Source organism: Macaca fascicularis, chromosome 1 (genome assembly GCF_037993035.2).
Source record: "Macaca fascicularis isolate 582-1 chromosome 1, T2T-MFA8v1.1".
NCBI classification, from domain to species: domain Eukaryota; kingdom Metazoa; phylum Chordata; class Mammalia; order Primates; family Cercopithecidae; genus Macaca; species Macaca fascicularis.
The window spans coordinates 157,056,645-157,071,211 of NC_088375.1; the positions used below are offsets into that span (position 1 = coordinate 157,056,645).

General features: G+C 37.5%; 1 protein-coding gene across 13 annotated transcripts in view; it reads left to right on the top strand.

The window, feature by feature from the left end:
* The window catches only part of ZZZ3 (zinc finger ZZ-type containing 3), a 122,727-nt gene extending 112,566 nt beyond the window's left edge, over positions 1-10,161 (top strand). For all 13 annotated transcript variants that reach the window (XR_012418571.1, XR_012418570.1, XR_012418572.1 and 10 more), the window contains 3 exons: positions 6,283-6,417; positions 8,489-8,589; positions 8,886-10,161. Coding sequence is in view for 10 of the 13 variants with exons in the window: in XM_074003407.1 (XP_073859508.1) it covers positions 6,283-6,417; positions 8,489-8,589; positions 8,886-9,030 (381 nt within the window). In the remaining 3 variants the exon portion in view is untranslated. The remainder of the gene's footprint in view (positions 1-6,282; positions 6,418-8,488; positions 8,590-8,885) is intronic.
* Positions 10,162-14,567: the final 4,406 nt, after the last annotated feature.

A 14,567-nucleotide genomic window follows, 5' to 3' on the forward strand; every position in this document is an offset into this window, starting at 1 on the left:
TTAGACAAAGTCTCGCTCTGTTGCCCAGGCTGGAGTGCAGTGGTGCGATCTCGGCTCACTGCAGCCTCTGCCTTCCAGGTTCAAATGATTCTCCTGCCTCAGCCTCCTGAGTAGCTGAGACTACAGGCATGTGCCACCATGCCCAGCTAATTTTTGTATTTTCAGTAGAGGCTGGGGTTCACCATGTTGGCCAGGATGGTCTCGATCTCCTGACCTCGTGATCCGCCTGCCTCGGCCTCCCAAAGTGCTGAGATTATAGGCATGAGCCACCATGCCTGACCTATTTTCTGGTTTTTAAAATAATGAGTTCATTTTGTCATATCCTTCAAAGATGACCAATGAGGTTTAAAAATTTTTTTGTATTCTTATAAACTATTGGCCGTAAATGTATTTAATGTAGTTCAATTCATTGATGTTACTGCCTTTGTTAGTGTTCAAACTGGCCCATTTTTGGATAGTTGTAGCCTCTTTAAATTGGCTTCTAAATTCTTTTGATAAGACTCTAATAGTGTTTAATAGCTTCTTTAATACCCGTTTTAACAAGGAAAATCCAGGCTTATCTTGTATATTTCCTGCCTCAGACCCAGAGTCAGTCCTTCTTTTTACTTGGAAATGGTATTTAGAGACTATATCCTGACTGTAGTAATGTTACTTGCTGTTGGGTTCACCATTGTTTCTAGGCCTGTTAATGGACAGAGCTGGGAAATATGATACATTTTTATTTTATTTAAGGATGAAAGACATCATTAAGTTCATATTTTAATTTCAAATTCAATTTAAGAACTCTAGGACTTTTATCTACCCTAATTGATCTTAAATATGTATCTCCTTTCTCCAGGTTAAAAGTCACAGTTCTCACTTCCTTTGTCTCACACTGCTCAGAACAATCTCAGAATATATTAATAACCAACACTACTATTAATACGGTTCCTGAAAACAGTTTGTTTTTCAGTTCTTTATTTTGTCTTTTATATATATATATCCCTCTACAGAAGTAAAGTCAAATTGGTTTTTAAATTATCTTGGAATAAATAATTCCTCTCAGTTGTTGCCATGGTTGGATATTAATTCACTTTATTTACTTTACATATATAGGGATTTCTTTTTGTTGCTGTTAATATTTTTTATTATTTTACTATTCCTGAAATTACTTTCTCAATATTTAACCGGATTCTGATTCCTTGACTAAAGGACATAAAGATTACCCTATATCTTCCTTAATACTCTGATTATATAGAATTGGAAAAGGATATTTTAATGAAAAGTTATCAAATAAAAAGTAAGCTCCTTTGTTCTATAGCTAGATTAATCAAATACTGATTGTATACTTTGATATCAAACCACCTTAATAACTGTATTCATAAAAATTTTTTAATTTCCTTTTAAACCTGTCTTTTGAAAAATGACTATCTGCTGTGTCTTAAACATTAGCATTTATGTATAATTTCATACTTTGTGATGATTAGATTTGTACATCTGAGAAATGTTTATTTAAATTTACTATTAGGCTTTGCTAGGGGTTAGATACATAGTTATGAACAAAATATGTCTGATCTTTGTGCTCATAAATTGTAGTCTTGTGGGAGAAGATAAATGTGTAATCACATCAGTAAATCACACATTTAAAAAAGTGCCTCAGACCGGGCACTGTGGCTCATGCCTGTAATCCCAGCACTTTGGGAGGCTGAGGCAGACAGATCTCCTGAGGTCGGGAGTTCAAGACCAGCCTGGCCAACATGGTAAAACTTCGTCTCTACTAAAAAAAAAAAAAAAAAAAAAAAAAAAAATTAGCCGGGCATGGTGGCGCGTGCCTGTAATCTCAGCTACTCAGGAGGCTGAGGCGGGAGAATTGCCTGAACCTGGGAGGTGGAGGTTGCCAGGAGCTGGGATTGCGGCTCTGCACTCCAGTCTGGGCAACAGGAGCAAAAGCTCCATCTCCAAAAAAATAAATTAAAAAGTGCTTCAAAGGAAAAATAGATGCTAACATAATTATTTAAGAGGTACTTAATTTAGATTGAGAGTTTCAGGGGAAGACCTGAGAGGGTGACAGTGAAGATGGTACTTGAAGTATGGATAAAAATTGGCCAGATGAGGAGTGGTGGTGGAGTACTTAAAAGAAGTACAGTTTGGCTCGGCGTGGTGGCTCACAACTGTAGTCCTAGTACCATTGGAAGCTGAGGCAGGAGGATCACTTGAGCCTTAGAGTTCAGGACCAGCCTGGGCAGCATATCGAGACCCCATCTCTACAAAAAAGAAAAAAGAAAAAATTATTAGCCTGGCATGGTGGTGCATTCCTGAAGTCCCATCTACTCAAGAGGCTGAGATGGGAGGATTACTTGAGCCTGGAAGATTGGGCCTGCAGTGAACCTGGATGATGCCACTGCATTCCAGCCTGGGCGACAGAGGGAGACTCTGTCTTAAAAAAAACAAAAACAAAAAGGCCAGGCACGGTGTCTCATACCTGTCATCCCAGCACTTTGGGAGGCTGAGGCGGGCAGATCATGAGGTCAAGTGTTGGAGACCAACCTGGCCAACATGGTGAAACTCCGTCTCTACTAAAAATACAAAAATTAGCCGGGCATGGTGGTGCATGCTTGTAGTCCCAGCTACTTGGGAGGCTGAGGCAGGAGGATCGCTTGAACCCAGGAGGCAGAGGTTTGCAGTGAGCCGAGATCGTGCCACTGCACTCCAGCCTGGGAGACAGAGTGAGATTCCGTCTCAAAAAACAAAACAAAACAAAACAAAAAAACCCAAAACCCTCAGAAAAACCCACAAAAAAACAAAACCCAAAGGTACAGTTTGACAAATTGGCAAAATACAGTAGAGTGGATTGGATTTGATGTAATTTTTGTTGTTATTGAGTTTATTTATTTATTTAAAAATGAGTGCCAGTTGAAATTATTCTGATCACTTTAAAATAGCTACTCAAAATGTATATTTATGAAGCATCTTTTGGAAAAATTTATAGATTTTAGTTTCTCTTTTCAAAAAGCAATAGCCAGAACAATTATTTATATGTTATGTACTCTGTGGCTTCAAAATCTGTATACAGTTTTAGCTCCATTTGATATTAGTCCCCTTTAAGTAAGTTTAAAGTGATTATGATTAGGAAATCTATGAGGTTTAAAAAATTTTTTGTTTTAATTATGGTAAAATACACATAACATGAAATTTACCATCCTCACCATTTTTATAGTATAGAGTTCAGCAGTGCTACGTACAGTCACATTATTGTGCAGCCAGTCTCCAGAGCTCTCAGCTTACCTGACTCAAACTCTGTACCTATTAAACATCTCCCCAACACCCCTCTTTCTAGCCTCTGGCAATCATTATTCTGCTTTCTGTATCTATAAATTTGACTACTCTGCATTCCTCAAATAAGTGGAAGCATATAGTATTTGTCCTTTTGTGACTGGCTTGTTTCACCCAGCATATGCTCTTCAGGGTTCATCCATTTTGTAGCATGTATCACAATTTCCTTTTTAAGGCTGCATTATATTCCATTGTATGCCACATTTTTATCCATTCATTTGTTGATGGATACTTGGGTTGCTTCCGCCTTTTGGCTATTGTGAATAATGCTACTGTGGACATGGGTATACAAATATCCTGCTTTCAGTTCTTTTGGGAAGTAGAATTGCTAGATTGTATAGTAATTTTATGTTAAACTTTTTGAGGAACTACCATATACTGTTTTCCATAGGAGCTGTACCATTTACATTCTCACCAGCAGTGCACAAGGATTCCAGTTTATTTACATCCTTGCCAACATCGGTTATTTTTTGTTTTCTTTTTTTAGTAGTAGCCACCTACTAGGTGTGAGGTGATTTAACTTTTCTTAACCTTAGCCTTGCTGATCACATGTAATCATATCCTTAGCATTTAAATGCAAATTTAAAAATTAAAAGTGTTTACACTCTTTGCATTTGCAAAATACCTGAATTAAGTAAATTTCATTGTGACATTTCTTACTATATTATCTAATTATTTGGGTCACTTATTTATTAGTGTATAGCATTACTTTTGTTGTCTTTCTCAGTGGTGACACAGGATGGTAATAGTCATCTAACATCTTTAGTTGACAAGAATTTGAAATGGATAGTGGGGACAGGCGCAGTGGCTTGTGCTGTAATCCCAGCAATAAGTGAGGCCTACAGGAACAAATCGCTTGAGCCCAGAAGTTCGATACCAGCTTGAGCAACATGACGAAACCCATTTCTACACACACACACACACACACACACACACACACACACACACACACACACAAATTAGCCAGGCTTGGTGGTGTGCACCTGTCATCCCAGCTACTCAGGAGGCTGAGGTGGGAGAATCGCTTGAGCTTTGGAGGTTAAGGTTGCAGGGAATCCCACCATTGCACTCCAGTCTGGGTGACAGAAACCCTCTCTCAAAACAAAAACAAAACAAAGCAAAAAAACAGGAAAAAGTGGGAGATAGATCGATGAAGTGTGAAATTGTAAAGAATCTTTTACTCAGCTGAAGACTTTGGACTTGATGCTGTAAATAGTCAGGAAACCATTGGGAACTTTTAAGTAATAGTAGGGGCAAAGGAGGGGGTGGATACTAGAGGACCGATTTGAGAGAGATTGTAGAAGATATTAAGAAATGACAGGATTTGTTACATTTGATATAAAATGGAGTGAAAAACTGAGGCTAACACTTAGATTTCTGACTTGGGCTGCTTTGTGTAAGCTTTTGTTTTCTTGATGTAAAATAACATAGCACTTAATACCTAATGTAGCAGGAGGAATGGGTGGGGTAGGGCTTGTCTGGTCCAGGATTGGGAATTTACAGAACATGGATCAGAGAATTGCGGATGCTTTTAGGAAATTAGTGAGCATGGGATCAGTCATGAGTAGCAAAGGAAAGAAATGGATCCTGGGTGGCAGAGCACAAATGAATTGGGAGAATAGGAAGCAGAATAGTGATTAGAAATTTCAATGAGGTTAAAAAAAAAAGCTGATTATTTGGGGTGAGAATATGAGAGAAGTAGGAATAACAGTGGAGGTAGGAAATCTAAGCTTAATATTTTGGATGTAAAATACTTAGAGTTGAAGGCAAGGTCCAAGGTATGGCTGTTGGAATGGGAGACTCTGAGAAGGAATGAAGATGAAGATCATTTCAGTAGAATCAGTCTAAGATTAGAGGCCAGAAATAGCGAGTTGGGCATCTGTGATAATCTTGAAGTTGTCTAGGATGATGAACCACAGTGTTGTCAGCAATTTTAAATAGACGAATTTTGCATGTTAACATTTTTGAGTAGAAAACTGCTGTCAATTGGGAGGTGGGGGATGGTCCTGAACATATGTATCTAAAAGTTCGGAATCATAAATAGACTTTATACCTTGAAGACCAGTTTATTAAGGGATACTTCAATTTAATATATTATTTTTAAATTTTGAGACGGAGTCTCGCTCTGTCTCCCAGGCTGGAGTGTAGTGGCATAGTCTTGGCTCACTGCAACCTCCGCTTCCCAGGTACAAGCAATTCTCCTGCCTCAGCTTCCCGAGTAGCTGGGATTATAGGCGCGTGCCACTGTGCCCAGCTAATTTTTGTATTTTTAGTAGAGACGGGCTTTTGCCATGTTGGCCAGGCTGGTCTTGAACTCCTGACCTAAAGTGGTCTGCCCACCTCGGCCTCCCAAAGTGCTGGGATTATAGGCGTGAGCCACCGCACCTAGCCTGCTTAATTCATTTATATAGTTTTTACTGTTTATTTCTTTTACAGTCTATTGTAAATAGTCATCTTTGTAACTCAGTTCATCCTGTTGAGTAAAAGAGAAGTGTTCTACTTTGATCATTGGGAGTACAGAGCAAAACACAAGAGCAGAGATTGGTTTGTTTATTATTGAGAAAGTGTCATGTTTACAGGAGCAAATGTAAGAACCTGTTAGATTGGAGAAGAGAAACTTCCTTAAATGAGGGAGAAGTAGATTACAGGTCACTCAGGTAACCGTGAAAATGTAAAGATGGGATTGGGTTTGCAATAGTGTGTAACAGAGGTGAGAATCATGGCCGTGCTTCCCTTTTACCTGCATTGAAGTAGTCTGCTACAATTCAGAATTACTATTGTGTTTAAAGAAAAGTCCTCCAAAAGCATTAGTGGAAAATACTGCTAATAGCAGCACTAATTTTCTATGAGTACTAAAAGGTATTTTTAAAAATGAAAAATATCAGTAGAAAAATATTCTGTATCAGTATTTCTTACCCTTAATTCATTTTCATTACCAAACCAACATTTTTATTTTGTTTTTTTTGATAGGATGACGAAAGTATTCCTATTATGTATAGGAATTTACCTGAATATAAAGAACTATTACAGTTTAAAAAGTTAAAGAAGCAGAAACTTCAGCAAATGCAAGCTGAAAGTGGATTTGTGCAACATGTGGGCTTTAAGGTAAGTTCTACTTAATTTTAGTATTCATTTAATTTTATTTTTTTATTTATTTAGAGACAGAGTCTTGCTCTGTTGCCCAGGCTAGAGTGCAGTGGCATGATCTCAGCTCACCGCAACCTCTGCCTCCTGGGTTCAAGCGATTCTTATGCCTCAGCCATCCAAGTAGCTGGGATTACAGGTGTGCGCCACTACGCCCAGCTAATTTTTGTATTTTTAGTAGAGATGGGGTTTCACCATGTTGGCCAGGCTGGAGTATTCATTTAATTTAAAAGGGTGATAAGAGTTAAAGTGGTTTCTGTAGTGTTAAACTCCAGAATTGCTAAGCATGTAGGAAAAAAGTTTATCTTTTATCCCATTCATTTATACAAAGTAGTGGTGCCATCGTTCCTGATGTGAAGAGTGTATTAGTGAAGACAAACATACAGGTAGCTATCAATTGAGGTAAAATGTGAGGCGCTTTTATTTAGCTGTTTCTCTTTTTGTTGCTGTTGTCCATGGATCAGAAATGGGTTTTTTTTCCCCTTTCTGATTGAGAGGCTAATAGAAATACATATACTTATTCCGCAGAATTTTGTAACACACATTATGTTCCAGGCACTTTGCTAAGTGCTAGAGATTCAGCAGTAAACAAGACAGACTCAGTTCTTGCCCTTATGTTGTTTTCATTCTCATAAGGTATTTAGAGAAGTTAAACAAAATAGTTGAGTGTGGCTAGAGTACATACTAGAGAGTAGTTAGAGGCTGCTTGCACCGCCTTGGAAATTTTGCCAAGGAACTCACACTATCCTGAGGTTGTGGGGGAACCATTGAATGATTTTAAGCAGAAAGTAACATGAAATTTACGTTTTGAAAAGATCATTCTAGTTACTTAAACTATTGGGGGTGATGATCTTTAGGAAAGCAGTGGGTTTGAAACTGACCAGCTTTTCCCCTCATCATTTTGGCCATAGTATGGAAACTTAATTAGAGGAAGGCAAGACTAGAGTCAAGGAAACCGGTTAGAGATTCTTTTGATAATTTAGACAAAAGATGAGGGTGTCCTGAACTTGACTGGTGGCCATGGAAATAAAGATTGGCAAGTTTGAGAAGCCTTTAGGCATTAGAGTTGACTTGGTTGGACTGGAGGAAGTAATAATGAGACCATAAACTTGGTGGTGTTGGTGGGTAGACAGGAAAGTATTGATGTGTGCTGTGACTGGTAAACCAAATTGAAAACAAAGTTGTACCTTTGATCCTCTAGAGTAGGCAGTAATCATACTATATTAAATGATTTTCCCTCTTGATCTTTCAGTGACCCTACTTCTCCATTAGAGATTTTCCTAACTGGCAGCTCTGGCCTTTCAAAAAGAAACTTGCTTCCCTTCTCCTAATTTTGCTGCAAAACCCAGCCATGGCTTGTTTGCCAATCTGGCAGCCACTATAGTTGACCAGATGATCAAAGAAACTAGAAATGATATATCCTTTGATTTCCAAAAGTGCACAGAATACTCTGAGGACTATCATGATGCCACCACGCTGAAAAAGAGCCAGATCTGCCTTTTTCACCTGATGGGCATTGGTTATTAGGAGTCTTTAGGCTTTGGAGAGTGATTCAATAAGATAAAATTTAGACAGAATTTTACTGTTGCCTGCGTTCCTGTCAGCCAAGAGAACCTGTTAAAACAATTCTGTATCATATTTGGTTAGTTTTAACTATGGTATTAACTCTCTGTTTCTCAACCATAGTCATCATACAGTGGTCTGAGGTACCTTTCAAGTAGATGGTTACAAATAACAAAACCACCCAAGTTGAAGATGATTTACTTTAAAAAATTTTTAAATACATTTAAGCTGATTGAAGATTATCCCTTCTAATGTTCCTCTCACGCATACCTTGATGTTGAGTGGATGGAATTTTACCTAGTTTGCTAGAAATTATCTCTGACATATAACCATTTGTGTGGTATATTACTGTCCTGTGCATGGAGAGATAGGAGAAGATGTCTATGTGCACATCGTATGTTTCCTTGTGGAGAATAAAAAGTCGTGGAACAGTATAATTTAATACATTTTCTCTCTGAATCTGTTATAGTGTGATAACTGTGGCATAGAACCCATCCAGGGTGTTCGATGGCATTGCCAGGATTGTCCTCCAGAAATGTCTTTGGATTTCTGTGATTCTTGTTCAGACTGGTAAGTATTTTCTTCATTGTCAGTCTTCAACTTAGACAAGAAAAGAGCTTCTCAGCCATTAGTGAATTTGATTTCCAAACATAGAAAATATTAATAGTCACACTTAGTGAATTAAACTTTGTTGTTCTAGGCAATTAATTTTTTCCTGTAATCATACCACATATCAGGTAACTTTGCATTAGAGATTTTGATAGATTAATGGATTTAAACAGGGAGAGCTGTGAGGAAGCTTTGTAATACACAGACTAAAATGCATCCAATACCTTGTAATGATATGTGTCTTTTTTTCTTTGCAGCCTACATGAAACAGATATTCACAAGGAAGATCACCAATTAGAACCTATTTATAGGTCAGAGACATTCTTAGACAGAGACTACTGTGTGTCTCAGGGCACCAGTTATAATTACCTTGACCCAAACTACTTTCCAGCAAACAGATGACATGGAAGAGAACATCATTTACTAGTCCTCTTCAACACATAGCAATGGTATCATTGTTAATTATGTGCACAGTTTGGAAAGATTCTCTGCTTTCCCAGAAATGACACTCACAGCATGAGAGCTTCCTGAGTGTTCTCGTCAAGTACAGCTCTGCACCGTTGTGGCTCTAGATCACTGTTCAGCAGCTGAACATTCCTGGTGAGCAAAGGGTTTCCCTGGTGAATTTTTCACCACCGCATTTTAGGTGGTGATCTTAAATGGGTGAAATGGAACGAGAGCACATTTAAAGAGAGAGTAAATTCCAAAGGTTTCAAAGAACTTGGTGATAAATATGATAATGAGAAGACAAAGTATTTATATTAAAACAGTTTAGTAGCCTTCAGTTTTGTGAAAATAGTTTTCAGCACAGAAACTCACTTCTTTAGACAAAGTTTTAACCAATGATGGTGTTTGCTTCTAGGATATACACTTTAAAAGAACTCACTGTCCCAGTGTTGGTCATTGATGGCCTTTAGTAAATTGGAGCTGCTTAATCATATTGATACCTAATTTCTTTTAACCACAATGAATTGTCCTTAATTACCAACAGTGAAGCACTACAGGAGGCAACTGTGGCACTGCTTCCTTAACCAGCTCATGGTGTGTGAATGTTATAAAATTGTCACTCAGATATATTTTTAAATGTAATGTTATATAAGATGATCATGTGATGTGTACAAACTATGGTGAAAAGTGCCAGTGGTAGTAACTGTGTAAAGTGTCTAATTCACAACATTAATTCCTTTAAAATACACAGCCTTCTGCCTCTGTATTTGGAGTTGTCAGTACAACTCATCAAAGAAAACTGCCTAATATAAAAATCATATATATGGTAATAATTTCCCTCTTTTGTAGTCTGCACAAGATCCATAAAAGATTGTATTTTTATTACTATTTAAACAAGTGATTAAATTTAGTCTGCGCAGTGAGCAAGAGTTCACATGCATTCTTTTATACTGCTGGATTTTGTTGTGCATCATTTAAAACATTTTGTATGTTTCTTCTTATCTGTGTATACAGTATGTTCTTGAATGATCATTTGTCAGGAGAACTGTGAGAAATAAACTATGTGGATACTGTCTGTTTATATTATAGAATGTTTGTTGTGACTTCCTTTTGGTTAGATTTTGGATTTTTTTTTTTTTTTTTAACCAGTGTTAAAACCAGAAATTGGTATTTTTAAAAATGGTTTGCTTCACATATTTAAGAGTTTTCTTTCCGTCATTTATGAAGAATAAGGAATATATTATGGAAAAGAGGGTGATCTTAAGCAACCCTGTAAAAGACGGTAATGTTTTTTACTCAGTGTGTGCCAAAACACTAAATTAAACTAGCTTACAAAAAGGAAACACAGACCATGGTTAAAGAAAAAGGCAGTTATTAATGCTGAGGTGTGAATACTAAAGTTGAATTTTTTTTTTCTAGTTGTGTCTCATGGAAATAAGCCCCCATGTATTTAAACAGATGGCTTTTGAAAAATCACCTTGTTTCCTGGAAATTATTATTAACTATAGGAAAAGATAGTATAAATATTTTAAGATCAATTGTTATATTTGACCCAACTTTTAGAATCACCTGTTTTTTCCTATTTTAAATCAAGGGAACATTATTTACTAGTTCTCTTCAGTACATAGCAGGGTACTAAAATCATACCCTGAATTGTTTTTTAATTGAGAAAAGTAATAAAATTTTAAATATAGAAATATGAGAATTTTAAAGTAATATATTGATTAAAGATCACTGATGATATAGATATAATATATCATAACAGAAGGAAAAGTAATGGACTTGAGCTTAACTTCTCACCCTGGAATTATTAGTGGGGTGAAGAGGGAAATCATTAGCATTCTGGGCATTTTTATATTAAATGGTTTGTGAATATGCCAGAAGATCTGCTTTCAACTTGTAATTAGACAAGATAGTAACACTTGATGGTAACTTCTATGTTTGTGTAGAAATAATACCAGTTAGTTTTGGAAAGCCATTCAGATCCATTCAAAAATTCCATAAAGTATGATGTATGCTTTGGAAGAGGGCTATGAGTGATACAATTGTTATATAAATGGAATAGACAAACCACTTGAATGCATTTTTCAAGGGCAAACATTTTTTGAGATTTTTGAGTAATAAAGAGGATTTTTCTGCTTGAGCAGAAGGTGTGTTTGTTTTGCATTTTTCAGCTCCAAGCAAATAGCCCCCAAGGTTTTAAAAGGCCCTGAAGTTCGGATAGTAGTAGGTAGTGTTTTGTTGTTGTTTCAATTTGAGAGTTGCAGGAATAATGGGCAGAGCTGTCATTTGCCAGTCGGCCACCATCTGCCTACAGAGAATTATTGGACTGAAAGCTAAAACAGACTGTAAAAGACCTACTTGCTAAAGCATTGCTTATTCAGTGGTATTCAGTAGATAAGATCTATTTCCTGATATATTGTGCTCAAGTTATTTGCACATCTTAAGAAACTTTTAATATCTAAAACCATTGCTGTAAGGTTTAGGCAGAGGAGGTTTCCTTTTGTGTGATGCATAATAATAATAGAAAACACTGATACAGTGTTTACTATGTGCCAAGCAAGCATATAATAACTAATTCTTAACTGTATGAGGCAGGTTCATTTATTATCCTGTTGTCATATGAGGAAATCTAGCCAGAGAGAAGTTAACTAACCTGCCCAAGGTCATATAGTTAGTAAAGCGGTGATGCTTGAATTTTAACCTAGACAGATTACTTCAGAGTCAGCGTCTGCCTTACTACCGTGTTTCCTGAGCAGGAATTTCCCCTTGTGTCAGGCAACACTAGGTGTTAGGAGTGGAGGTGTGCAGGTGTTGCCTTACATTCTGTTTTCCTGATGTCGTGTGCTTTCTAAGAGTACAGACCTGAGCATATGTCCAGGCTTGCAAAGTCTCAGGCGAAGCTGGGACTACAGCTTGTGTTTCCTGCCTCGGGTAGGATTTTCTTCTATGCATGTTGGGTGCTTCTCACTTAACCTAATAGTATGCCTTGTCTGTTTTCCCCCCTTCCCCTTTTTGTTTAAATTAATTCACAGAACACAAAAATTTGCTAGGTATGAGGAACATTTAAAAAAATGAAATAGAGAAAATGGTACATCACATGTAATAGTTTTGTGAAATGTCTTTTTCAATCATATATATAAGTGTTGTGTGCTATATAAAACTATTTCTTATTGTGGATAATGAAGTTTGAAGCCTGTTGTTCATCTATGGATGCACTGGATGGGATTGGAAGTCTTCAGATTTCAGTAGGTTCTTCCACAAGCTTATGAAGACATTGTCCTGTTTAGGCTGTAAACTGTTTTTATTTCTTGATGAAAGTGTTCTTCTATTTATGTGATCCCTTTTTTTCTACAGTTCATGTAGCTAGTTAACTAGACTTTTCAGAGTTATAATACATTTAGCTCCATGAGAACAGAGACCATCCATGTCTGTCTGTATCTCTAGGGCCTGGCATTTAATCGATTCTCAATAAATATGTGTTGGTTGTATGACCAACATTTTGGTGAGTTTACATTTTTTTTCTCCAGGAACTTAAGAGACACCACCTATTACTGAGTGTGTCTGTGAGATCCTTAGAGGCCTTGCATCAGAAGGTCATCTTGACAGTGCTGTGAGAGGACGGGGGAATTGGATTCTATCTTACCCGAAGGCTGTGGTTCAACACTGGGTGGCAGACATGGTTTTGGTTCTCTGTGGGGCCCTAGTATCTTGATTCTCTTCCATGTTTTTAAGAGTAATGTAATGAGGCTGGGCACAGTGGCTCACGTCTGTAATCCCAACACTTTGGGAGGCCAAGGCAGGTGAATTGCTTAAGCCCAGGAGTTGATCAAGACCAGCCTGGGCAACATGGCAAAACCCTGTCTTTACTAAAAATACAAAAAATTTAGCCGGGCATGGTGGCGCATGGCTGTAGTCTTAGCTACTCGGGAGGCTGAGGTTGGGGGATCACCTGAACTTGGGAAGTTGAGGCTGCAGTGAGCCAAGATGGTGCCATGGCATAATAGCCTGGGGGAGAACACTGTCTCAAAAAAAAAAAAAAAAAAAAAAAAAAGTAATGGAAAGGACACTGGAGTGAAAATTCTGGGTCTTAGTCCCAGTCGTGGAAGAAGTGAATCATTCAGTAAGTGTTTACAAAGAACTACCTTTCATTGCACGTTAGGAGCTAGTAAATGATTCGTGTGTCTTACTAACTTTTGTTTAATCCTCACAGTTCCTCTATGAGGTTCATTACTATTATGTTCTCCATTGTATACATGAGAAAACTGGAGGTGCAAAGAGTATGTTAAATATGTTAGCTCTCAATAGTAATTACTGTGTTTGGGACTGGAGATACCAAGCCGTGTCCTTATGGAGGTTATAATCTAATGCAGAAGACCAGCAATAAGTAAGTAAAATAAAAACTATTCATTGCAGGCAGGGATAAATGCTAAGAAGATAAATATGCTCAGAGAAAAATAATAATGGGAGAATGGCGAATCGTCTGCCATTTTAGATGGAATAAGCAGAGAAATCCTCTATTGGCCAGGGTAAATTCAAATAGAAACCAGAATGGAGCAAGGGAATTTGCTGCATGAATAATCTGTAGGAAGAGGCAGAAGGATAGCAATAGCACACAGGCCCTGAGCCAGTAGACTGTGGCTTGTTCTGGCAACATAAGATGGCCAGAGTAGCTTAAGCCAAGTGAGCAAGAGGAGAGTAGTACTTGATGGCATCAAAGAGGGCACAGGCCAGCTCAGATGTGGCCTTGAATACACATCATTGTAAAGGAGTTTAGATTATGTTCTGATGTCTTCTACATACACACACGTCTTTTGCTAGACAGAGACCTCTAAGGTCTTTTCCAGTATTAAAATCTTATGACTTTAAAGTAGTGATATCATTTCAAGCCATTCAAATCAGCAATGTGTTCTAGAGAAGAGTTGATTTGCACTTCTAGATACTCTTCAGGGGCAAAGCCGTTTACCCTTGCTAAATTTTTCAAGGTGGCTGTCAGCTGTAGCCGTAAGAGCCTGTAAAAGATGGTTGGACCTTTCTGCCCCTCTGCTGTCTCATTTTCCTTACCTATGCAGTCAGAGCTGTGCTAGGCATGGACTGAGTTTGCCAGTATATGGTATGTGTTTCAAGAATGTTAATCCCTACAAAGAGTCATTTTATGTTTTCTGGCACAACTGATGATTTTCTTCCTGTAACCTTTTTTTGTTTCCAGTTTGCTCAAGTACTTATGCTCCCCGATAGAGAGTGTGACAACTTGGGGTAGTAATAAAGTATATGACAACTGTTGGAGTTGTGGGAACATGCCCCCTTTTGTTAATAGAGGCATAATTGTAACCAAAGAAATTTAATTTCTTCTTTAGCAAACAAACACTGAGATTTCTGTTTCAGAATGAGTGCTAAAGAAAAAGGAAATATGAAAGTTACCATGTATCGTGGATACATTGAGTTCTCTCTGTAATAACTCAAAACTGATCTATAGCTAAAATTAAAAACAT